Below are 25,212 nucleotides of genomic sequence, written 5' to 3'. Positions count from 1 at the left end.
TTTGCAAGTGTGGATGGTTGTTAGATCTCATGTGAAGCGGTGAAAGGACAGCAGTGTATGTGGATTTGTGTGCGGTGTAGTGGTGGTGTCATAGTTCTGTTGCCAGGGGGTTTCTCTACTTTGAAGCCGAAGACGTTCCCTCTCCCTTCTTTCAAACCATCATCTCTATTTCAAATATGTACAGTTCTTTGTATCCTGGCCCTCGGATTTTCATCTGTCTGCCCATCTGTCTGTGAGTTAGCAGGATTACACACAAAAACTGAACTGATCACTACCAAACTTTGTGTAGAAACGGGGTATGGGTCAAGAAATAACCCATTAAATGTTGGTGCTGAGCCAGGAATGTTTCTCCACATTGTTTAACATTGCAAGACAAGGCGGTTTTTCACATTTCCTTGCTTTCCCAGAGGCTATTTAATGGGTCTTGATGATAAAAACCAGACATGTTTATGGGGCTAATATTTATGAGGGCGTGCAATTTGGTGCAGATCCAAATAAAAATCCAGATCTTGTGAATTTAGATGGTCTCACATATATATGTCTGTGCATTCCTCACTGCATCGGACCTCACACACTAGATTGCTTTTCTCGATGTGCAGACTTTAGGATGTACTGTTCCGGTTTCTGTTTTGGGCGAGGGCTGGCCACAAGCTTGAAGTACATCCCTGTGGTGTTTGTGCTCCTCTTAGTGGCACAGCATCACATCGGTGTCACAGGGTTCTGATAACTCTGTGTTCACCACCGACTGGATGGATGGCCCTCCATTAAACCTTTCTTGGATTATGTTCTGTTAGTAATTTTCAACCTCCAAAGGCATCCCAAATCAGATATTAAACACGAGAGTGCTCCTAAGATCACAAAGCTCTTCAGAATTGAAAACCAAAGCCAAAGCTTAGCAGAAGAAGATCGTTTCGGATCCAGGCAAATATTTTCTACATTGGTGTTTAGACTAATCTCAGAGGTTAACGCTCACACCATATGGCCCATAAGTTAATGCATATACTCAAATACGACATAAACAGATGTACAGTGGTGTTGGAGAATGTATTTTGACAGATAAGCAAGATTATACTGGATGAGTAGATTTTCATCTTTCACTCTGCATTATTCCCTCCTCTCTTGAAGTGTATCAGGGGGCCTTTGTCCCACCTCCCTCAGCTTCTCCAGCCTCTGCAGCGTATCCACGATGTCGGACTGCCACTGTTTGACCTGCTGCAGGGCCGTTACTCCCTCCTGGAACACAGTTCATAGTGTCAGTTTGTCAGCACGGGATCATACTGTATGCATGTACGGTGTTTGAAGTGTAAAGTGTTGATTAGGACTAAATTGCTGATATGTAATCTGATATAAATGTGGCAAAAAGTATTTGGGACTTGGAACAGAAGAGCAGCAGCAGAGACTGAGCTGCCAAAAAAGGATCTGGAACGTATCCCTGTGTAAAACTGTAAATTGTCTTTTTTATATTTTGTCTTTTGTATGGTTTAAAAGGGAGATACAACATGTTATTACTGAATTCATCCCAGCCTGTTTTTATGCTATATGCTGAACTAACCCACAGTGCTGATTGGCTGTAGCATTCATATAACGTAAAGATGTAACTCCTTAGGGGAAAAAGCTAATAAAAAATGTTCCTTTGAAATCCCCTTCAAGCTAAACTAGACGTAAACAACAGCAAGATAAACTCACGAGATTCTTGATTCTGGCATCAGCTCCTGCATCGAGGAGCAGTTTCACTATAGTGTATCTGTTGAGACGCACAGCATCGTGCAGGGCTGTGTCTCCTTCCTGAGAGAAGCAAACATGTATTATTGACAGAACGAAATTATAGAGTTGATGAAAACTGGACAGAATGAGTGCTGAGCTGCTTCCTTTATACCCTGTCCCTGCAGTGGATTTTGGCACCACAGGACAGCAGGTACTCCACAATGGTGCTGTGGCCTGTTCTCGTGGCCACATGCAGAGGAGTGCTGTTCAGCTGCAGTGTGACAACAACACAGCAACTGTTATTTGTATGCAAATCCACATGCAAATGCACAACTGCATTTCAGTAAATGTTCACAGACGCACAAGCGTTTGTCCCAGCTCAATTTAAATGCCCGTTCACCTTATCTCCCATGTTCAGGTCGGCACCGTGACTCTTCAGGATTTCAACAACTTCCAGGCTTCCCCCTCTGCAGGCCCAGTGTATGGCCCCAGAGCCCAGCTGGAATACAGCAGCAGGGACCCATCATCTAAGCTGCACTGACTTCAGGCAAATAGAAGAATCTAATCTTCAATCTCATCATCGTCTTTACAAAGGAGCAATGTGCCTGCACATGTCTTACCTGATCTTTGAAGTTGATGTCAGCTCCTCTTTCTAAAAGGCTGTTGACGACTGCGGCGTGTCCTTCCAGAGCGGCACGATGCAGCCCAGTCCTCTTCAACTGGAAAATGTAAATCTACTATTGTAGATTTGTTATTTATTGCGGTATGCTGTACATTTATCTGTGCTTGAAACATACCTCATCGTGGACATTAGGATCCCCACCGTCTGTCAGATACTTGTCTATCACATTCAGTTTGCCTTGAGTGGCTGCATTCATGAATTCTGCAGTATCAACGCGTCCTATCTGTCAATGCAGAAACACACACACACACAGTCACACACACACAGAGAGATAGAGAAGAGGCACAGGCGAGAGACGGATCCAATTTGATATCTCTTTGTGCACATGAAGATAAGGTTTCAAAACAGCAGCTCACCACAGGGATTTCCGCAGACAACCTGGGTGAGTCGGTTTTCTTCTTGATCATCTTTTTCTCTTCGCACAGCTCCCTGACATTTCCCCCTCCACTCAGCTCCAAAATCTCACAGCGTTGGTCTGAAGAAACCCTCCTCACTCGCTCCTCTGCCTAAAAAATGTCAGAAGCAATTATAAAGTAAAAAAAAAAACAGTATTAGATAAGCTCAGGGAGAGAAGTATTATAGGAGGGGAGCCAAGTAGGCCAAGGTCTGCTGAGAGTCAGCAATGATGTACTGTGTTAATGTCCAAGTAAATTCATAACATAGTGCAAGCTATTTTTGGCTTTTAACAAATGTAATGTTCCAAATAAACTGCCTCTCCTATGCTCTTAATATGTTTTCACATCATCAATCAATGAATGAGTACAAGTACCTCGTATTAATGTTTACTCGATTAATGTGACTGAATAACGTTGTTATTTTTTCTATTGATGACAAGTTGTATTTGGCGGATTCTTGATTGTATATATTTTATAGGTATATTTCTCTTGTGAGCAAAAAAACCCCTCTCATTTTATTTAAATTCATTTAAATTACAGTAGAAGATAACTCCTAAGTTATTCCATTTTATTTAAAGTTAAAGTCAGCAGTAATTATTTGACAATCATATTTTCATTACACAATTATAAAAAATATTATTCCATAAAGTTGCATGTTAGAATAAACATATGGAACATATTCAAGTATGTGTGTTAATGGCAAAACATGAACAGGAGCCTTTAAACTTCAAATGAAAAGTCATTGACAGGTTTCACTGGAGCTCATAAGCTAAATTAATTCAGGGTAAACAACAAAACAACAAACAAAGCTACAACTACTACTACATAACACATTGTACAACCACATTGTTTGTATTTATTTTCTATCTACAAATGGATTTTTTTAAAAAGACTGTCAGACATTTTCTCCTCACGTCTTCTACGTTGACATGCTTTCTTGAGTGATGCACATCCCTTCACACAAAGCTCCTGTGATGTTAACAGTTGAATATAATTCAACTTGCGATGCCTCATACAATCTCCCGAGTGACATTTTTTTTGGGGGGGGCGCACTTGGGCGGCGCGGTTTAAATAGCCCACCGCAATGAGAAAAAAAAAACTCCGGGGTGCTCCGGGGACCTCCGGTCCGGGACGTCCCCGGGAACGTGCTCCTCCGGGACCGTCTCCGTCCCCGGGGACGTCCCGGACCGGAGCACCGGAGCACCCCGGGGAGGTGCTCCGGTGCTTCGGGAGGTGCTCGGGTCCCGGTCCCCGGACCGAGACCGGGACGTCCCCGGACACGTCCCGGTCTCCGGAGCACCGGAGGGAGGTGCACCCGGGGAGGTGCACGGTGCTCCGGGAGGTGCTCCGGTCGCGTCCCGGTCGTCCCGGACGTCCCGGTCCCCGGGGAGGTGCTCCGGTGCTCCGGGAGGTGACCGAGACCGGGACGTCCCCGGGGACGGTCCCGGAGGAGCACGTCCCCATGCACGTTAACATGTGGGTAAAAATTTCAGCTGATTATTACTGATCAATAAAACTACACACACGACACAGTAAACAACAATGATTCTATCTGTCCACTGTCTGTCCTCTACCTGTCTCACTCAGTGCTCCGGGACCGGAGCTGCACCTCCGTGCAGATTAAAAGTATCTGCTAACTATGCAGCTCCTGTAGATCAGTGATAAGGTCTCTGATTGGACAGTCCTGTCAGCATGATGTATAAGAAACCCTTTCATTGGCTGTAGGCGCAAGTGAAGTGCGCCCATGGCTTGAACTGTCATCCGCCATTGAGAAGCTGTCCTTGCTCAAATGTTCCTGCCCCTTTTGTTGGCTTCCATAGACTTCCACTTGCCCGGCGCCCACAGGGAGGAGTGGCTTCTCTCTCAGTGATAACGAATGGCAAATATATTACCAAATATAATATATTAAGTGGTTTTTGACAGGGGCTTACGGTCTCCGGCACACATTTAACGCTTTAAAACAGTACATTTCTTATTAAATTATTTGATATATAATGTTTTTTGACATGTCATTTTTTTTTTTTTTTTTTTTTTTTTCATCTCAAAATTGTAGGGTGGGCGGCGCCCCAGCGCCCTGTATGACGAACCGCCACTGATTATCACTATAGAAGCCATATTTAATGTAAGACACTATAAATAGAATAATAGAATACCAACACATGTGTCCCACATATTTCACCTACCTGAATTTTCGTCTCGACTTCTGTTTTATGGTCCATCATCACCGAATCCTCACTGCTCTACTTCTTCCATTTCAAGTTACAAGGTAAAACACAGTTAATAAAGAAATTTCAAACAGCTAAAATCTTTCTAACATTAACTACTGTGTTAGAGGATAATTTAAGAAAAGCAGCGGCAGATGAAAAGCTCTGCTCTGCCGGTCCGGTGGCTTCCTGGCAGACATGCAGGGTTCACTGTGGGATACTGTGTTACCCCAACAAACAGGTGTGTGTGCACTGTGGTGTGTGGAAGCATGTTCTGTATTTGTGAGTTCCTGCCAGCTCCACTCCCTCTCTCTTCACCTCTTTGTAATGTACAAACACACACACACGCACACAAACACACACACACACACGCACACACACACGCACACACACACATTACAAACAGTCTCTAACCTTCAGGCATGAAGCCCAGGTCATGAGCTGAGGGAACTTGTCCTACACACGTCTTTTTCACACACACTGTTTTGGGAGGTTTTGTTATTTATAAAATTATCCTCATCTGATACCTCGTAAATATCTGTCTGACCAGCACAACGACAACCAATCATTGTGCAGCTTTAGCTTGGGACATTTTTTCATTCAACTAAACCATTTTATAAGTATCACACACACATACATACAGTAGATCAATGAATGAAATCTACTTTACAGTGCATCAAGCCTTTCTGGTGTCCATTTATATTTTTCTCACATGGCTCTGCTTTTCTGGACACTTCCCTTATAATTTCCTTTTAGATGGCCATTTGGTCACACACTTATTTACACGCATTCCTGCCATAAGGTGACGTGTTAATGGTTAACCATGTGTTATTAAAGGGAAGTGGCAAAGTTCAGCGGGGTAGGACCCTGCAGCAGCCATTTTAGCTCCACGGGACATGCGTCTTGCTGCTTTCCCATCAGCCATGGAGCAGAGGGAAGCCGACAGTTAACTCTCAGTTTATGTCTCTACCCGGCTGCGTGTAAGTTTTATTGTTATATTGTTCAAAATAATGCTCCTCTTGATGCTTCAGTGAGTAGAAACCATTTGACTGGACAGTGTTTGTTGACACTGACAGATAACATGCTTGCAACTGAGCCCTACACACTTATATGATACCTTTACTGCTGAGATAAGCTAGATCAGTGTGTTAATATGTCATAAAATGATTTAGATCAAATTCCACTCTGTGAATTCAGAAACGTTTGTGTTTTGCAGGGGGGGTGTAGGTACCATGGTGACGCTGGATCACTTGAGTGTAGAAGACACTGATGATGACTCCCTGCTGTTGCCTGAGGCTGCGGAGGCTGCAACGCCAACACCTGTCTGTCACAGGCAACTCGTGGACACAAATTGCGACTCCAGGGATTTGTTCCTCACCAGGTACACTCATTGACAGGAACATATTGACTTATTTGTGGAGTTGTTAATCTTTTTTTTCCTCTCTCTGCTGTCCAGGGTCTGATCCGAGTCTGGTCTCAAGTACAGCTGACTTCTCCTGCAGTGTCTGTAACTGCTTGTTGACTTGGCCATAGTATTTTATTGACGAATTGTTTTATACCTTGTATTACTGTGTATATATATATGCATATTTATTTCATTCCTATTTATTCAATGTATTAACTTTTAATGTATCAACTTTTTTATTGTACCCTCGGCACCATTGTAAATGAGGGTCTTATCCCTTAATGTGTCTTCCGAGGCTTAAATAAAATATTCAATCAATTCAATCAGGGGTGAGAACCTTGCCTTGAGTCTGGTGCTGCTGATCGGATGCTACTCAGCTGTTCTGATTCCTGCCTATTTCCCCACGGATCAGGTGGCAACACCGGGCAATGACTTCCAACATCCTAAAGATCTGGTATGGAGTCATCCATCCAACATCACCCATCACCACAGTCAGTAAAGTTACTTTTGGTCCATTCTTCTTAACCATTGCCAAACTTCTCTCTGTCTTCCCCTCTCTTCAGGTTTTATTAAACCGCTCAGCCACGCTGCTGTCGGGCCCCTGTCATCCTCAATGGTGTCTGAACCACCTCAAGTCTCTGTCCTGCTCTGGGGGCCTTGTGGACATCCCCGTGTTTGTACAGCAGGACAGGCCCGTGACCTGGGATCTGTCCCCTCCTCTGGGGCTCCAGGGCAGCGAAGAGCCTCTGGCCCTGGTTCTTGCGTCTCTGCCTGAGCATAACCTGCCTCCGTCACTGAGGAGAGACGGCAGCTGCAGGCGATGTGTGGTGGTGGGCAATGGAGGGGTTCTGTACGGGAGCCATCTTGGATCCCAGATAGATCAGTATGACATCATTATCAGGTATGTTTGCCAGCGTCAGACAAGCAGAAGTTGAAGTAAAGCTAGAAGCAATTTCGAAAACATTTTCTATTTCATCTCTGTTTCTAGGTTGAATAACGCTCCAGTGCCCGGCTTTGAGAGAGATGCTGGTTCCCGCACCACCATCCGCTTGATGTACCCAGAGGGAGCGCCTCTCTCTGCAGAAGAGTACAAAAATACCTACATGGTCGCACTGGTGGTCTTCAAGAGCCTGGACCTGGACTGGCTCACTTCTGTCATTACCAAACAGCCTCTGGTAAAGCCCTAATCACGTGAACAGTTGCACACAGTAATGCCAGATTGCATAAGCTGTGAGCGGCACAGCGACACTGCTGTCACATCGTCACACTTACATGCTCAACATCTGCCACACTGATTTTTGTCTAATAGAGCTTCTGGTCCAAAATGTGGTTCTGGAGAGAGGTGGTGGAGGACATCCCTCTAAGACCAGAGAACTTCAGGATCCTGCATCCGGAGATTATTCGCAAGACAGGAGAAGTGTTACAGAAATATGCAGTGAAACATGGAAAAGTGAGTTCATGTGCATGTTCTATATTTAACTCCCTTTTGGCAAGACACTCACCCTCTGCTCATGCTTCACATGCCATGAACACTACATGCTAACAGCGAAAAAGGGGCATAGAAGAGAAGCCTAACCTGTACTGAATAATATATAGTTATGCCTAAAATCTGGATCTAGAGGATCTAAATGTGGTTCATTTCTTGGTGTGGCCCTAGATCAGGAATCTTTTTCAACGGTACAAGATTTTTAAAGCATTTTCACCAGTTTCCAGGAAATAATAAATAGTTCCTGATGAAAGAACTCAGATATGTTTAAGGGAGTGATATCTATGTGTGTGCCATTTAGTGCTGCTAGGTTGAATTTAAGGGGACAGCTGGGCCTTGGCAGAGGTATCATCCTAGTTATCTGTTGCCATTTAAAGCTTTTGAGGATATTTAAGCAAATGAAAAGCCGGTTCTACATGTCATAGAGTGATTTTCCTCTTCTCTAGTAGATGGTGCCGACACTAGGTGCCAGCGCGGTGGTGTTGGCTTTGCAGCTGTGTGACCAGGTGAGCCTGGCAGGGTTTGGCTACGACATGCAGCACCCAGAGGCCAGGCTTCACTACTATGAGACAATACGCATGGACGCCATGAAGGCTCAAGTAAGTTTAGATCCATTACCAAACAGCGGCTCACACTTTCCTCTCATGCTCCTACCGATTTATTTATGTTATTTTCATTATCCTCATCATCCAGGTGGTGCATGACGTGAGTGCTGAGAAACTCTTCTTGAGGGACCTGGTGACTGCAGGAGCTGTGACCGACCTCACAGGCGCATTGGGAGCTAGCAGCATGGAGACCAATCATATAGTGAACTCCACGTGCACTCCTCCCTCTCGCTGTGAGCATGTATAGCGTCCTCCATAAGAGGCTTGCACAGCATGGACTGACCTTTAAAGCGCCCACAGTCTCCCGGATGTCTCACGAATCAACGATTGTGGAGACAAAAATAAATATATGTTGTGTGAAAATCAATGAACTTTTTACCAACAGTTACAAGTGTAGTTATTATCATACAGGTGAATACTGTGTAATCACACATCAACAAAATGCACAGAAAAGGATTTTTTTTTTTTTTTTTTTAAATGTATACGATGATCCATGTTCCACACTGTGCTATATACATGTTTACAATGACGCAATAAAAAATGAAAAAGAAACAACTGACATTTCATTCATTCATACAAATTATGAAACCAGAAGTAGTGAAGACTGGAGAGTTTTGACATTTATAGAAATCCTTTAAATGCAAATTTATAACAGTTAGAAAAAACACATCTACAGTAGTAAAGCACGTCAATCTACAAAAATTAAAGGAGTGATATTTTCGATATACTTCTGTGTTTGCTGATAATAAACTTAAGTGCACGAAATAAATTATTCTAACTCTATATTACGTCCTTATAACCTTACACAGATATAGGACGCAGTATATATAGAGTGTGAGAGAAGTATTTTTGGTCCTTGGCAGTAGTAACGCAGTGATGTCTACCTCAGCTACTGGGATTCAAGTGTGCGTGGGTGTGTCTACAGCAAGGGGTTGCGTGACGGCTCCCACAGTTTGCTCGCCAGCTGTCGGCAGTGCTGGAGGATGATCTCGGTGGGGATGACCCCCAGGTGGACGGTCAGCAGCTCGTAGCACCTCACCACCTCACCCTGGTGATTCTTGCTGTAGTAGCGCAGCAGCTTCCTGCTGGACACAACACGTCCTATAGTCAGTGGCACTCTCGTCTGGATCAATCACGTCCATTTCGGCCAAAATGCTGTTGCTTACCTGTAGTAGTCCCAGGCCAGCATCCCAATTGGGGCGGAGTCATCGGGTAGGATGGGTGTGTCCCCGGCCTCTAACTTGTAGCCCTGTTTGAACGGATGTTCACATTACATACATGCTGCATCTTTGTTATTTTTACAGTATTTCACGATACTAAATACACTTAATTTTAAAAACTGGAAACAAATACAGGCCAATGATTTACCGTTTCATTTTCAAACCAGAGGAAGTAGCAGAAGTAGAAGTCTCCATCACGCAACGTGACAGTGGAGTAGCCCTTCCGGAGAAAGCGCCGCGTCGTGCTGACCAGGTTCCAAACCTTCAGGAGACAACAGTCCAGATAGAGTTTTATTATATTTAAGTTAGATTCATTTAATGTAGGGAGCATTTTACATAATAACAGTTAAAACTACAATGGCCCACAGCAGAGGCCAAGGCTCAACAGTCCCCTTATGAAACCACATTCAAATTCACTCAATCCAGATTTGTATTTGGATCTGCACCTAAATAAAACACACTAAATAAATAAAGAGATATCTGTCCCTTAAGCATGTCTTATTGTTTCATCAAAAGCCATGAATTATTCACGGAAAAATTGTAGACATTTTTTCTCCCAATGAATAAACATCCTGTATTCGCCCTTTCATCCACTCCAAATTTCCACGGCTTCTTCCTTGGGTCACGCCCCACCCCTCCACATAATTTCATGGAAATCAACTAATAGTTTTTTTCATAATCCTGTTGACAAACAACCTCCTTGGCCGAGGCAAATATGCAGATTCTACAGCTACAGACAGTTAGCTTGGCTCAGCACAGAGACTGGAAGTGTTCACAGGTTCTGGCATGCTCCTTATCTGCAAATGCGCAATTTAACCCTAATTAGCTCTACTCTAATTAAAAATGTGCACTTCAAATATGCTTGACCTTGTTTTTAATGAACTGAGCCACCGGCCCCTTCCCCAGCTCAGAAGTGGTGCGTTCTGTGATGCTGAGTGACGGTGCGATCATTTGCCCGGTGGATCGGTCCACGCAGATGAAATGGATGAGGCCTGGGAAATCCTCCAGGTAAGTGAGAAGAACTGGGTCAAGATCAATACACTCAGGATAAAAGTGTGTTATATTTCAAAAAAAGGTTTTACAGGAGAACGCCTTCGGTTCAAGAAATAAGCACGTAATTTAAAAAAATATATAAATGTGGTTTGGTGAAGAGATCTGACAGATCTTCGGCATCGCAGGGAGCAGGATTATTTTTGCTGAAAGGATATGAAACCATGGTGATATTCCTCTTGCTTTTCACCAACAGAAAGTCCTTCCAGTCCATGAGCTTCTCTCTGGAGGAGAAGAAAATGAATCAACAATGTCTGTCTGTAGGAACATGTTTGTTAAAAACTGCACATTCTTAATTGATTGAGATAAAAACTAAAATCCTGACTGAGACTCACTGTGCCATGGTCTGTGCTCGCTCCTGCAGACTCTGGGAGAGACGTTGAGGAATGTCGCCTGGTCCTGGGTCGATGAGGAAACACTGTCGGTATATACCACAGAGCTGCGTCTTCATGTTCTTACACCACGGGATGAGACTGAAAAAGAAAACAAAAAATGTAAACATTCATGAGGAGCGTACAGCAGTTGAGCTATGATGCATTTTGGCCAGCAGAGGGCGGCAGCAGACTTACTCTTTGTTGAACCCAGGTCCTCCTCTGGCATAGGCTCGATTCTTGAACTCCGTCCAGACATTTAGTAACTGAGCAGACTGGATAGAAAATAGAAGAAGAAGAGAGAGTAATTTCATTTTTACAGGTTAAAAAACTATAACTACTACATATATTTTCAAATGAAAAAACTGTTTATTTCGGTTAAGAGGACTTTTCTATAAACTGCTTGTACTTTACTAGATTATCAACAGATTAAATCAAATTTAGATGAGGTGATGATAACAAAAAATAATTTTAACAAACCAATTTTTTTTTTATAATGTATTATAATGAACTGAGGGAAAAAAAACACACTTCAGGCGACTTTAATTGTCCATATACCTTATTACTTTATAAACTTTCATGGTTTTTGAGATACAATAATAACGAATGAGGACTGAAGAAAGGTTGACAGTTTACTTTCATAACAGGTGTGTTAGAAAAATACATATAAAATATTTTAAAGAAAATATTTGTAAATTTTGTGTTTTACATGAGAAGTCCGCTTTAAATGATTTTACAGAGATACTTGAGATAGATAGATTTGTAAAAAGCCCGTACCTGTAACTCACTGGGCCCCAGGGCTTTAATGAACTTATCCAGTTTGCTGCGGATGTCGTTTATCGCCAGTTGTCCTCGAGTCGCAGCTGAACCTTCTTGTCCTTCATGTAAACACTTCTCCAGTTTGGCGAAAGCCTCCAGAAACTTATACACTGACATGGCAACTGCATTGGTGGGAATCTGACATGGACAAATACAGATGCTTAGAAGTTCTTTAACAAGGTAATAAAAATGAATAAGATTGTAGTTTCTTAAATAACTCAAGATGAATGTGTGATAAGTTAGCTCCCCCGACTGGCCACAAATATAAAGACTGAGAAAAAGCTTGTGTACACATAAGCAAATATAATAATTTTACTAATAGTAATGTGTGTTGTCATCTACAAACCTTCGTTAGCAGCACTAGCGTGATGCCGGGCGACAGGGGTAGACAGTACATGGAGTGAGGCATCATGGGATAAAGACCATCTTTGCCTGAGATCTCTAAAAAGACCCTGCGAGGGGTTGAAGGGTCCGGGGGAGGAACCTCCAGAGCCTGCAAGCTGTCCTCTGCCATCTGAGGAGGATTATCATTTAATCCAACTGTGAAGTCTCATTCCAAATGATGATAAATGTATCATCATAGAATATTAGATATCAGGATAAACTATTGGGAACATGTTGTCTCACCTGGACGTCTGGGTCCATGAACTCAAACATAGGGAGACTTTCTCTCTCTGCCTTGTCTGGAGAAAAAAAGTACACAACAAACTGTTCTTTAGAAAGACTGTAATGATGACGAATACATTCAAAATACACAAATGCATTCCCTCAAACAACACATCAAATTACTGCCGATTGGTCAGTGATATACAACTTTAAAAATGAGTACATAGCCTAATGTGTTTGTGTGCATAACATTGCATGTATAATGGCTGGGATGCAGGCAGAGACATGAATGTAAATGCATAGATGTGGCAAAGTGTATATTTCTTTTTTTATGTATATCAGTATGTGCCTGTGTGGTATATCAGGCTGTAAAAAGAAACTCCCTCTGGGGCGACAATATTGTATTTCAACAAGGACATGTAGAGAAATAAAAATAAGAATATGTAGACTCTGCTACACCAGAGGTTCTCAAGCTATTGCACGTCAAGGACCTAACACTGATACATATCAGACCACAGACCCCCATTTGAAGAGATTCTTTGCCCTTGTGTGCTACTAATAGATGAAGTTATAGTGAAAAATACAGATTCCCCTCTTTGTGAGGGGCCCTCCTGGAAACCCCTGAAGGACCCCTGGGTGTCCCCAGACCCGACCTTGTTCTACACAACCCACCTGAGCTGCTGGAGTCTCTGTCTGTAGGCGACGGCTCGGGGGTGTAAAAACTCTCATGACCAGAACCCGACGTACTCTCCACATCCTTCACAGACACACACACAATACACACAGATGATAAACAATCAGAGACAAGGTGACCAACATGTTGTGGTGCTGCTGTGTGAGCGTCTTTTCATTTTCCTACCTCAGGACTCGGGTCATCAAGGTCTTCGTTGCTAGGATACATATTCTGTGCCATGATGATGATGGCCAGGAGGTCGGAGGTGGCCAGTGTGCTCGCATTGCGGCTAGAATAAGTGGAAGAGTGTTTTATGTCTTATATAATATGAATTACTGTGCACTTTGAAATACATGTGGAGAGTTTGTGGGAACAGACCTTGAGTAGAAGGCCAGCAGTTTGGTGTGAACTAAGATGAAGGCGTGCAGCACCTCCTCTCCCGCTCTCTCTGAGCTGCTGTTGAGCTGCTGAACTAAACGGCGCTCCAGGAACTCGATGCACTGCTCGCACAGCGTGGGGTGGATCAGCCTCTCCACTGCCTGAGAAGAGGAGGAGAAGAGATGAGAGGGAAAGTGATCACGAGGATTTCATCCCTGTTTTTTATTCTGGGTCGAGCTTTTTTTATCTAATTTAAAATGACTTGACACAAATTCTGAAATTATAAACGTAAAGGAGAAATTCAACCTAGTCATTGAATTTTGAGGGAAACGTGAGGTTTTCTGATTGGACTTGTATAATCTGCCTCTGAAAAAAAACGATGGAAAAACGTATTCAATGTCAAGTTGTTAGTACTTCACAGAAGAATAAATAAAGATATAGGGAGCAGACAAAATAATATAAACACAAAAAATATTTTTAACAGTAAGAAAATGTTGGCTTCCAGTTGCTACTGCCATCTAGTGGTGAAATGTTTATATCATATACCTGATGTAGCAATACACCAAAGATAGTCAAGGTTTTAGTTACAATGTTGTGAAGAAGAAAGAATAATGACCATTAAAATGCCAAAAATGTAAGAGGGGAAACTGTATATAATAAATCCAATAATATTTCAAAGACACATACTATGATTGACTGTGTGATTGATGTTATACTGTAAGTTATAACAGTCATAGGGGAATCCGACTGAAAACAGTGTCCAGTCAGGTTAGGTTTAGAACAGAATGCTTGCATACATGCACAACATCTAAAAGATTTTTATTTTGCACAGTGGCAAAGATGTGGTCTCGATCAGAGAGGAACATATTGAAATTTTGGGAGGGCAGATACAGCAACATTGCGAGAAAGGGAAATTTTTTGCCATTTTCACAGGTTCATGATTTAAAAAAGCAAGTGAAATTTGATGCCGCTTGATTTAATTTTAGGGGACTGTTTAGCGGAGGTCTGGGTTCTTCTGAGTGACAAATAGTTGCAGAGAATAAAAAGAAAGAAATAATTTGGGGATAAAGAGATTGGCTTAAATCTCCATCATAGAGCCGTGTCTTTTAAAAAGATGTTGCAGAATCTAAGGGAAAATTGTTTCCACATAAAAAGAGAAAGTGCTCAGAGTTAAGCTGAAAGCCCTGCTGTATAAAGGACCCTCGCACTGCACCTCCACTAAGAAGCTCTGGTCGTTCTCTCGGAGGTGGCTGTAGGTCTCCAGCAGACTCTGCAGATGCTTCCACAGCCTGGCTCTCTGCTCCGTGTCCTGAGGACGCAGTCTGGGGACAAACGGCAAAGTTCAGACATCAAACCAGCCGCTGCATTTCAACTTCTTAGTAGGTTTCGCACTAAAAGTCTTACTCTCTTCTGAGGAGCTGGCTGCTGAGGGTGACCATGCCAAACATGACCTCCACCATTTTCTTCATCACATAGATCTTCCTCCTCAGAATGTCCTCTCCCTCCTCGCCGTCTCCATTCACAGCAATGTAGAGACACTCGTCGAACTGGAGACAAAACGACCTGATTAGCCAAGAACTTGAATAAAATGGAAAATAAAGTGACGATGTTTGTATTTATCTGCTTTGTGTTGATTCTGAATTGATTTTAAAAACCGATGCATCGTGCGCTGCAGGCGGAACAAAGCCTGGTTTGATTCCTTAACAAGACTCACATGACAAACATGACGCTGCACTGTAAGAGAGGAGCCTGCATTTACATCACAGTGCGACTGGTGTCGATGAGGGGAGATTCGTTAAGGCAGGAATCTGCTTTAAACATTGTGGTGTTTCCTTAAGTGTCATAAAACATCACATTCTTTTTTATTAATTAATGGATAGGTCACATGAAGCAGAGCTAATCTGGGGATTTGTGCAGGGGCGAGGAGAGCTTTTATTTTGAAGGACAGCTGCTACCTGGTGTAGGATGTAGATGTGGTTGTTTTCTGTGGTGAAGGAGGTATAGTTGTCACCGAGCCTGTCCACCATGGTGCTGCAGGAGATGATGATGGGAGCGAACAGAGTGCTGATGCTGTCCTCAAAGGCAGGAAGCTGAAAAGACAAAGGAGGGGGAGGAAAAATGAAGAGTTATTCAAACAGGCATTAGAAGCCGGTTAAAAAACTACAACCCTACATTATCTGCTAAACACTAGTTTCCTCTGTCTCACCCCCTGGCCCTCCTCTTGAGACTCCCCATACTGCTGCTGGATGTTCTGCTGAAACTCGGGGTCAGTCCAGTGGAAGAGGACCTCGGCGCTTTCACTGGCTATCAGCAGGCACTTCATCTGGACCACAGATGCACTCCTGTCCTGCTTCACTGGGGTGTCCTATTTACTCCATGAGCTCCACATGCATCATGCTATAAAAGAAAAGGTTTAGAGTATTGAGGCAAAAGACATACCAGAGTCTGGGGGGTGGGGTTGTGGGAGGATTCAGAGTCCTGACATGTTGCTATTCACAGCTGGATCAGGTCCAAAAAGAAGAGGGTGTTATTATCTTGGATGTGATGGCAAAAAGAAAATAGGATTAGTGATTAAATGTTAAAATAGCACTTTATATCTAAATGATCCTGGACACTTTTTTTTCAAAAGACCAAGATGTCTTACTGTGAACTTTTTAATGTGACAAACTTCTGCTCTTTTGAAAACACATCTGTCTCTCATTTCTGACAATGCTGCACTGAGAGAGTTGTCAGGAAGTAAGGATTTTAATTTGAAATGGTGAAACGCAGCTCAGTTAAACAGTTTAAAGACATCGAACCGTTTGATGTGAAACCAGAAATCATCTGAACGTCATCATCGATCAGGCCGTGCAGTTCAAGGATATAAACAACAGTCCGATACTCAAGCCATTTCACAGCCAGACACTTGTTTTTTTTGACGTTTTTTTTCAGATTGGATACTGAACCACATATTTTTCTGGGAATAAAGATGGCCGAATCCATGGGTGTCTGTACACACTAAAATGTAAACCATCCATTCGCTGTCACTGAATCACTGGAACCGATACTTTCACACAGGCCTAGTTAAGAATACACTGGAGCCACTTGGGCCGAACTCTGTGACCTTTTGACCTAAAATCCACAGTCTATGGCAGACGATATTTTATCACTGACACCCTCTGTGGGAAAAAAGTCAGTGTCAAATGTCAACTATGAGACCAAAAACAAAAACAGTCCACAGTCCACAGTCCACATGTATACCCCCATAAATCCAGCCTCCTCTATGTTAGTAGATGGTAAAGGGATGAAACAATAAAGTAACATTACACATCAGAAACATTTTTTATCAAAGATGGTTTCCGACATTTAAGTTTGTTCCTATCAAACTGATGTTTGTTCAAGTTTTCATTTATCCAGTAATTTTTGTTTGAATTAGTTATTTGATGCTATAAAAACATGAACACATCATGACAGCTGAGACTGACGAGCAATTCATCGAGCTTATATATCTTCATGTGTAAACATTCAACTTTAGCTTAGGTGATTTAGTTTATGTGCATATTTGTGGCTTCATATTGAATTGGAGTATTTATCTATGATGCATTTGCTTGTTTCTTTTATCATAGTATTCTGATCTTGGGTTTGTTGTACAGTTAGTTTGTTTTATACTGCACCTGTATTATATCCATATGTATTTGTAATCATAAAGGAAAGGTCATTCTATTTTATTTCAGGTTGCCATCAGATTTAACTTTTTAGACTGTATATATACTCTGACTCATTCAGTATTTTGTCTGTTGATTACAAACAAACAAACACAGCAGATCCTGTTAAAGTGCTTTGACCCAGCATGTAGCGATATTCTTATCACTGATCTTTTCATATTTACTGTTTGTAAGTGTTTTAATCGTCTGATCCGATCCGTTAGCTACACCCCGTGTTTTACCTCAAGCCTCAGCTCACTTCCCCATTACTGAACCTTTCGCTGCCGCACACACACACACTCCACAAACACGACACTTCCACTACACGTACACAATCTCAGGAGGACTCACTGTGGGGACGATCCCAGAATCCGGCGTCTTCTCCGGGCTTCGGCCACTCACTGTTTCCTGCAGATCGAGGAGGTTTTCAACTTCTCTGTGTGTCTCAGTATGTGTGTGTGTGTGTGTAGGTGTGTGTGTGTGGGTGTGTGTGTCAATCCGCTTCCTTCTTTCGGCACAACACGTGGTCATGTGACAGCAGCAGCAGATATTCACTGTGGAGGGATGTCACAGGGCTGCAGGGTGAGGACTCTGCAGGAAGCGACTGCTCCTTTCACTGCCCCCCCCCCCCCTCAACTCCCTCACCCCTCCACAGGAGTCCGATGATCACTGAGGCAAGAAGAAGTCATGTGCTGCAGCCTGATATGGGGCACATGACACACACACACACACACACACACACACACACACACACACACACACACACACACACCCACACAGCCAGAGAGAGCGAGGGGCTGTGAGGTGGACAACACAACACACTGGTATTTGAGGAATGCAGCTACCAGGGCTGAGACCTGAGATTAAATGTGTGTTTGTGCTTTGTTCTAGTCAGTTTGCAAAATCATTTAATTCTCAGAGGAACAATAGACATAGTTTACAACATGTAGGTCACCGTAATACACAGACTGAGGCTTGTGGGCCGGATGATCTAAATACCAAAAGAAATTCTCATCAAAAAGGTAAAAGTTATTCATCATAGTTAATTTCATTCCCATAACATATGAAATATCCTAATGATGTTTTCACTAGTGTGGTTCATATAAATTGTAAGATTTGTTGTTTTGTTTACCCTAGAATGGGCCCTTTATATTGAAATACTTTATATTTACATCAGGAGCGGGTTCTCTCTATGAGAACTTAAGGCTTCCACATATTTTCCTTCATGTTTGGAATAAAAGTTGTTGTTTTTTTTAATTTAAAAAAAACCTGCGCGCAGGTTAGGGTTAGGGTTACATTTTTAATTTAATTTAATTTAATTTTTTTATTTCATTTGATTTAATTTTTTTATTTCATTTAATTAAAAATTTTTTTTATATATTTAATTTGAAATGGTTACGGTTCATTTTTGTTTTTAAATTGACATATTATTAGATATTGTGCAATGAATAGTAGGTTGAAGTCCTGCCAACACGACAACCAGCCAAACTTACCCATGAGTTCGGACCCAGCTCCTGTGTCCAACTTTGTAGGCAACCGCCTATGTCGCCTGTACCAGGAGCCGCCCCTGGATCCAGCTGCACTAAATCATACGCATCAGTCCACTTCATATACCTGATTATTTTAGTCAAAATACATGAATTATTCCCATAGAAATCACAGAAAATGTCAAAAACCCAATGTTAAAGAAAGTGATAAAATAAAAAAGTCAGGATTTTATCTGGATCTACTCCGTCTGAGTTCTTTCCTGACCCACATTACATCTTTCTACTAAGTTTTGGGCTGATACGTCCAGTCGTATTTGTCTAATCTTGCTTAAAAACAAACCAAACAACCAACAAACAATTGATAAGTTATGTAGAAGTTATATTAGAAATTCACAGTAAACTTCAGTCAGTTAATGTTCCCATATGCATACAAACATACAGTACATACATACATACATACATACATACATACATACATACATACATACATACATACATACATACATACATACATACATACATACATACATACATACATACATACATACATACATACATACATACATACATACATACATACATACATACATACATACATACATACATACATACATACATTCATACATACATACATACATACATACATACATACAAACAAACATACAAGCATACATACATAATACAAACATATTTCTTCTTTATTGCATAAAGAAAACATGGGGAAAAAAGAAAATAAAAAGTGAAGACACACACACAGAAAGAAATATCACAACAAATAAAGTCGATAATTTAATTATTTGTATTTAGACCTTAAAAAGTCTTAGATATGTTTAAATATTACGTAATATGTGAGTTTTTTGAGCTCAATGTTTTAGCGACGTGTTGGAAAGACTATGGATGTATGCTCTGTCTGCAGTTTGTGAGAAAACATGGGGTTTCTAGGCCTATTCTCCACTTGGCTTCTTCACCTTATCTTTAATAATGGAGAAGTGAAAGTAATTCTGAGACTCCTTCATATCTGTTGCACTTAAATTTAATTCATTATGGTTTTAAAAAGTCTATAATTTAACTTTTTGAAGCTGCCGAAACTCTGAAAGAGCTTTTCTCTTCTCAGTCTTTCTCCAAATATCCAACTCAGTCTTTGTACAACTTCCAGATTTGAAACCTTTTTTTTTCTACATCATTAAGACATTGGACAGATCCTGTGTGAATGCTGGAGAGAAGGGAACACCTTGTAGGAGACATACTTATGCTGCATATTTAACATTCCCAATACACACTCCCCAAACACCAGGCTGTTTCTCAGAGACTGTTTCGATGGCTTCAACATATCTGTGTTGTATCATAATATTCTGCACTCGTTATATGCTCGGCCTCTGAGCGAAGCATGGAACCCCATAGCAACATAAATATTTATGTTTTATTAACCTTTCATGGGTCAAAATGGTCCAAAATGCCAAGAGTTCTACGTCGTCGTGGGCCAGAGTCTAATCAAGTCCATCAGTTTTCAGGGATCCAGCGTTCGTGGAAGCCTTATTTAAGCTGACTCCTGTATATACAGAGTAAACATCACGGACTCCTCAGTGTTTGCTAAAACGGCATAGGGACCTTGCATGTCTCAAAATGAATCACTGAGTGTAAACAGTGCTGGGCAGGCCTGGGTAACAGTTACCTCCGCTAAGGAGGCACTGTCACGCAGACGCGGCCAGACACCAGACACGTCGCGTCCTCCTGCATCAGCAGACAATTCGATTTCTGTCAGAGGAAGTGACGCTGGTCGGTTGTTATCGCAGGGTTCAGGGTTTATGCGAACCAGGTTAGTGTGATCCAAACCATTTTCCATAGATTGAGTTGATAAGATCCTGAGCTGAACGTCGGGAGGTTCACAGAGGCCTCGTTATTACCAAGGTCAGTGATTGTTAACCCTTTACTCTGCAGGTCGGACGGACTCAATTCACCAGGGAACAAACCAGCTACAGTTTATTCAACCCTGTAATAATGTAGTTTCATTTTGCTCTAGCATAGAAGCACAGTTTCTATCATCCGTATCAAACTAAGCTGATCTGAGAGTTTTTCAAACTCACCCTGACAACTGATTTCAAGCAATTTTCTTGAGAAAGTCCAGCTCGATTCAAGGTTCTGTACGTTAACATGTCTGCCGTCTCCTCCAGGTTCGTACGCACTTCACAAATAAAGCATGTCGGCACATTCATCTAAAAGTGCTTAAACACAGCATGTACGGCCTCCGATTCAGCGGACCAGGTGTTAATGAGCCTGGTTTGATTCTTACATGTCAACAATGTCGACCCGCTTAAAGTGAACCACATGTGAACGGAGGAGTTCAGACATTTCGGTCGCTGACGTAAAAGCAGAGAGCCAATTTTCCACGAGTGGAACTTAAAACAAAAATATAATTAAAGGTACATGCTTTGGATCACAGCTCTTGAAGGGTCGCCAGTGTTAATGACTCACAGTCGTGAAACTTCAGATGAAGCTCGAGCCCGCCTTGCTTTCGGTGGAACAATCTGCGCCCTGCAGTTTTTGCAGTGCGGTTTTTCGCTGTGCAGTTCTTCGCGCGCCATTGCTCGCCTTGGGAGGAAGTGAAGGGTCTCCAGCAGCGAGCGTTTTATCATTATCAGGTCAGAGCACAAGATCTAAGTAGTCCTTCATCTCCCTGCATGATCCCAGCGAGCAGATGCATCAGCAGACACCGAGCCAGATCTGGCCCAGGTTTTAGTCTATCCGGTCCAAAGCTGAGGTCTGGAGGTTTACCCCACCCCGGCTTCATGTTTCCCATCAGCAGCTCCCTCGTGCAGTGACAAGACAGCTCTCTTCCCACTACAAAGCCTGGCTTCGGCCGCTTCCACAGTGTTTGTAAGAGCGAGCGAACAATGCTAACGCCATTCCTCCACTACCTTTGTTTGAGAACGTTTCTAGAATGTGACTGATTTCATTTGTAGCTTCTTTCTGCACAAGGGCATTTCAGCTTTTCTATCAATCACATCTTTTTCTTCTTCTTCTTGTCACCATGTCCTTCTGCAGATTCCTGTCTAATGTCCAGTCAGGTTGCATTACTCAATGTTAATTCACGTGATGGGCCTCACACACAAGTAGAACTTGCAGCACAGTGAGTTAATTGTAGGTTTTTTAAGGAATATACAACTTTTCAGGTATTTGTAGGTGTTTATTATCAATGTAAACTCTTTACATGTTAAAATAATGCTCTCCAACAGAAATATAAACATCTCTACATTAACTATAACACATTCAGAGGACAAATGTTATTTTTAATTAACATGCTCCTGCTCCTGCTTTGTCTTCCACAGTGTACATCTACAAATATATCAATGTCCTGTTTTTACTCATTCTGTGGTTCAGAGAATAACAAGCTCATTATAAAATGGTCAAAAAAATTATGATATAAAATGCAAATAAATGCAGATGTGTAATTTAAGTTATGGATCATTCTAATGGAATTATGAAAAACGTCTGTGCCTGAGACATTTGCAAATTACTCATAATGAAAACGCTCTTTAAACTATTTTAAATGTTGCTTTACAGTTGGGGCATATTAACATAACCGAGTCCTGAAATATAAAGAAATATAAAGACAATGTATTTATTCATATAAATTATACTGTTTGTAAATAAACATATGAAGCTTAAATCCCTTATTTCCAATAGTCTTTTTTTATGTACAAAACATTTTCTAATAATATATAACAGTAAATCTGTACACAATTATGTAAAATATATAACGTATATTTTCAAAAACTAGCAGCATGAGAGGATTATAAACGGTGAGATCACACTGAAGAGATAGTGAGATACGTTCAACTAAACCTGAAAAACTGGATGTTCGAATCTAAAGCAAAACCCACATTTTGCGTGGATGTGGGATACGTGGGGACAGATGTTGTGGACGGGTTCACATTGTCCTTGGGCTGCGCATCTGATGCAAAGCCGCATCAGCGACACATTACTCTGGATTTAAATTGAAACCTGCAACAGAAAAGCAACAATGCACAAAAACAAGCAAAAGAACGAAAAAACACAGCCTTTGAAAGAAACAGATTTCCCTTTGAGCCACTGTGATGTGGCGAAGGAAAGAAATTTATACCTTCCGTCTGGACAGACACATCAGTAGCTTTTATCAATTTAACACATGCATAGACGCACACACACACTTACACAGACACACACAACACTTGGTTAATCCTGGACTGACCGCATACCTCTGCATTTTGTCTTTGTGGAAAGCATCAACTCAAACTAAATGTGACGTGTGTGTGTGCCTCAGAGACGCTGCCGGCACAAAGTTTTCTCTTTCTGTCAATGGAAGATTAGAAAAAGCTTGTAGCAGACACAGAGATAACTAGAGTTGTAATCAGTAGAGCGCATACCTCCGCCAAGGCCCAACAGTCCCCTTAAACACACACTTCACAAAGGGAAAACAAGATCCCCATTCCAGATCCGCACCAAAATTGAATGGGCTCTTCCCTAACCTACACCGTATCCTTTAACCAAGTTTCGTGGAAATCCGTGTTGTTGTTTTTGTGTAATCTTGCGCACATACAAACAAACATACAAACATACAAACATACAAACATACAAACATACAAACATACAAACCAACAAATGGACAAGGGTTAAAAAACATAAGTTCCGTGGATGGACAAGGGTTAAAAGGCGGAGGCAACAAAGAAACATTGCTTAAACAAGTCCAAGAATGTCGACCTTTTCTTTAACTTCAAAACATAAACTTCATACACAGACATAGAACAACCATTGTCTATACATTTATAAATCTTAAAGCATATGAGGAACTGCTTGTGAAAAGAACTGATGAGTGCTCAGTGCAGCCCAGTGTGTGTGTGTCGTGGGCTAATCTGTCTTTGCTGGAGGAGGGAACAAGGACGGAAGGGCTGAGTTTATTTTAATTTGGATGGTAAAGATATTACCGTTGAAATAAATGTTTGAAGAGGCTGTTGTTAAAGCTGAAGACTCAGCTGTACTCAAGCCATGTGTCCACTCTACTGAAGAGTCCTAAAGTCCTGAGTCCTAATTCTGTTTTCCTGGACAAATGAAGAGCCACACTGTTTTTGAAGCTGTAAGTCAAGCTGACAGAGGGTTGATGGTTTGAGTCCGTATCTCCGCAATGAAGGGGGTCTGTGTTATCTTCGACAGGCGTAGGCGTTAATATTTTTGATGACGTAAAAGCCTATGGTCATGGGGGGCATGGCGATGGTCCGTCCAGCCCTCAGCGTCTTGGGCTTGAGCTCCGGGAACGTCTCGTTGTCCAACATGAGCAGCTTCTCCCCGTTCAGCTGGACGTGTCTGCAAAGAGGAGGAGAAACACGGAGCGCGATAGCTCAGTCAGAGTAAAACATGTCTGACTGAAAGATGAGGCCGCGAGGTGGATGGAGATTGGATGATTTGGCTTCAGTGTGTCAGGGTTAATGATTTTGTTAGTTGTCACTAGGGGGTGCTGCTGCTACAAAACTGCAAGGTCACAACTGAATGGAGGCAAAACCTGAATTTGTGAGGGGGAATCTGCATAAACGAGAGAAAACTCATTTATTTGTCCACAGCAGGTTCTTGGAGCCAACTGCACGGATATAGTCAATTTTAAGGCAAATTATATATTTGCCGTGTTTGAACTACAAAATCTTTACAAGCTACATTGGCACTCTGATTTCGATTTTTACTCCAATCTGCGCCTTATTTTACGCACTCATTATTATATAAAACATCCCTGATTTTTCATCAAGATCCAAGAATTATTCTCTGAGAATCAATGAAAATGGTGAAAAATGCCTTATCTTACAATGTTGATGAAAGAAAAGAAATATCCTGGATCTGCCCCTGATCTGGATCCTCACCAAAATTGACTGGGTTCTTTCCCGACCCATACTGCAATCTTACACCAAGTCTCATTGAAATCTGTCAAGTAGTTTTAGTGTGATCATAAGAACTATCAGACAGATGGAAAAACAAACAAACCCAGATGAAAACATAACCTCCTTGGAGCAAGGTTTTCAAGTACAAATTTCTTAAATTATTATTTTATATATTCTAATTTATCATTTTTCTTAAACTGACCTTGGCCGGTTGCTATAATACTGTGTATTCAACAACTTGATTTCACAGTAGTGTCAAAAGGAAGTAAGTTATTGCAAACATCTTAAAAAATGCTTTATTTTCCTAGAGAGGGTCGATTTCAGCACAAACTAGATGATGCAACTGAAAAATCGTGCGGACTGTGAAATACTCATATTCAGCCTTGCTCGGTTAAATGGAAATACTTCTCTACTTTCTTTCCTGCACGGGGAACAGAGTGAGAGGCTGCAGGGCTATTCTTTGATTCCTGAAAGTTTCACTAATATTCATTAATAATTTTACCATAGCAAAAACACAAAACATAAGAATTATTGCTGCAGAGCA

The 25,212-nt window shown here is 41.7% G+C and overlaps 4 protein-coding genes across 5 annotated transcripts in view; 1 reads left to right on the top strand and 3 right to left on the bottom strand.

Moving 5' to 3' along the window:
* Positions 1–1,104: 1,104 nt before the first annotated feature.
* Positions 1,105–5,000, bottom strand: ankrd2 (ankyrin repeat domain 2 (stretch responsive muscle)). Its single transcript, XM_061087775.1, has 8 exons — positions 4,965–5,000; positions 2,743–2,892; positions 2,502–2,609; positions 2,325–2,423; positions 2,105–2,203; positions 1,877–1,975; positions 1,687–1,785; positions 1,105–1,233 (listed from the first exon to the last, which is right to left on the bottom strand). The coding sequence occupies exons 1-8, from the start codon at positions 4,998–5,000 to the stop codon at positions 1,105–1,107; spliced, it is 819 nt and encodes a 272-aa protein (XP_060943758.1).
* Positions 5,001–5,856: 856 nt separating this feature from the next.
* On the top strand, positions 5,857–9,036 carry st3gal7 (ST3 beta-galactoside alpha-2,3-sialyltransferase 7). Its single transcript, XM_061087121.1, has 8 exons — positions 5,857–5,965; positions 6,202–6,366; positions 6,718–6,844; positions 6,954–7,291; positions 7,379–7,565; positions 7,700–7,840; positions 8,326–8,475; positions 8,570–9,036. Exons 1-8 carry the CDS (start codon positions 5,946–5,948, stop codon positions 8,726–8,728), a joined length of 1,287 nt encoding a protein of 428 aa, XP_060943104.1. The 5' UTR covers positions 5,857–5,945; the 3' UTR covers positions 8,729–9,036.
* Positions 8,938–17,777, bottom strand: hps1 (HPS1 biogenesis of lysosomal organelles complex 3 subunit 1). 2 transcript variants are annotated; one of them, XM_061087119.1, is made up of 18 exons: positions 17,633–17,777; positions 15,805–15,995; positions 15,554–15,688; positions 15,003–15,145; positions 14,812–14,920; positions 13,599–13,759; positions 13,407–13,509; positions 13,220–13,304; positions 12,569–12,624; positions 12,288–12,455; positions 11,900–12,079; positions 11,321–11,397; positions 11,087–11,224; positions 10,911–10,975; positions 10,569–10,714; positions 9,850–9,963; positions 9,648–9,730; positions 8,938–9,566 (listed from the first exon to the last, which is right to left on the bottom strand). In XM_061087119.1, the coding sequence occupies exons 2-18, from the start codon at positions 15,919–15,921 to the stop codon at positions 9,401–9,403; spliced, it is 2,046 nt and encodes a 681-aa protein (XP_060943102.1). In that variant the 5' UTR covers positions 15,922–15,995; positions 17,633–17,777; the 3' UTR covers positions 8,938–9,400. The 2 variants fall into 2 exon arrangements, with proteins under 2 accessions (XP_060943102.1, XP_060943103.1); XM_061087120.1 differs by having other exon boundaries at positions 8,938–9,563.
* A 6,165-nt stretch (positions 17,778–23,942) lies between these two features.
* Positions 23,943–25,212, bottom strand: part of hpse2 (heparanase 2) — a 53,094-nt gene continuing 51,824 nt past the window's right edge. The window contains exon 12 of the mRNA XM_061087766.1: positions 23,943–24,105. Coding sequence (XP_060943749.1) covers positions 23,943–24,105 — 163 coding nt within the window. The remainder of the gene's footprint in view (positions 24,106–25,212) is intronic.

The sequence above is a fragment of the Limanda limanda genome, chromosome 15 (assembly GCF_963576545.1).
Source record: "Limanda limanda chromosome 15, fLimLim1.1, whole genome shotgun sequence".
Lineage (NCBI taxonomy): Eukaryota > Metazoa > Chordata > Actinopteri > Pleuronectiformes > Pleuronectidae > Limanda > Limanda limanda.
Note: the sequence above shows the minus strand (reverse complement) of the source record. Positions and strands in the feature narration are given on the sequence as shown.

What these genes read in the sequence shown, in the direction of transcription:
- ankrd2 (XM_061087775.1), bottom strand. Translation starts at nt 5,000, where the DNA reads ATGGACCATAAAACAGAAGTCGAGACGAAAATTCAG. An exon ending in ATCCTAATGTCCACGATGAG is followed by an intron (nt 2,424 to 2,501) that starts GTATGTTTCAAG and finishes TACATTTTCCAG; the next exon opens with TTGAAGAGGACTGGGCTGCA. An exon ending in ACATCAACTTCAAAGATCAG is followed by an intron (nt 2,204 to 2,324) that starts GTAAGACATGTG and finishes GCTGTATTCCAG; the next exon opens with CTGGGCTCTGGGGCCATACA.
- st3gal7 (XM_061087121.1), top strand. Translation starts at nt 5,946, where the DNA reads ATGTCTCTACCCGGCTGCGT. An exon ending in ATGCAGTGAAACATGGAAAA is followed by an intron (nt 7,841 to 8,325) that starts GTGAGTTCATGT and finishes CTTCTCTAGTAG; the next exon opens with ATGGTGCCGACACTAGGTGC. An exon ending in TGGACGCCATGAAGGCTCAA is followed by an intron (nt 8,476 to 8,569) that starts GTAAGTTTAGAT and finishes CTCATCATCCAG; the next exon opens with GTGGTGCATGACGTGAGTGC.
- hps1 (XM_061087119.1), bottom strand. Translation starts at nt 15,921, where the DNA reads ATGAAGTGCCTGCTGATAGCCAGTGAAAGCGCCGAGGTCCTCTTCCAC. An exon ending in TTGATGACCCGAGTCCTGAG is followed by an intron (nt 13,305 to 13,406) that starts GTAGGAAAATGA and finishes GTGTCTGTGAAG; the next exon opens with GATGTGGAGAGTACGTCGGG. An exon ending in CGAGCACAGACCATGGCACA is followed by an intron (nt 10,976 to 11,086) that starts GTGAGTCTCAGT and finishes CTTCTCCTCCAG; the next exon opens with AGAGAAGCTCATGGACTGGA.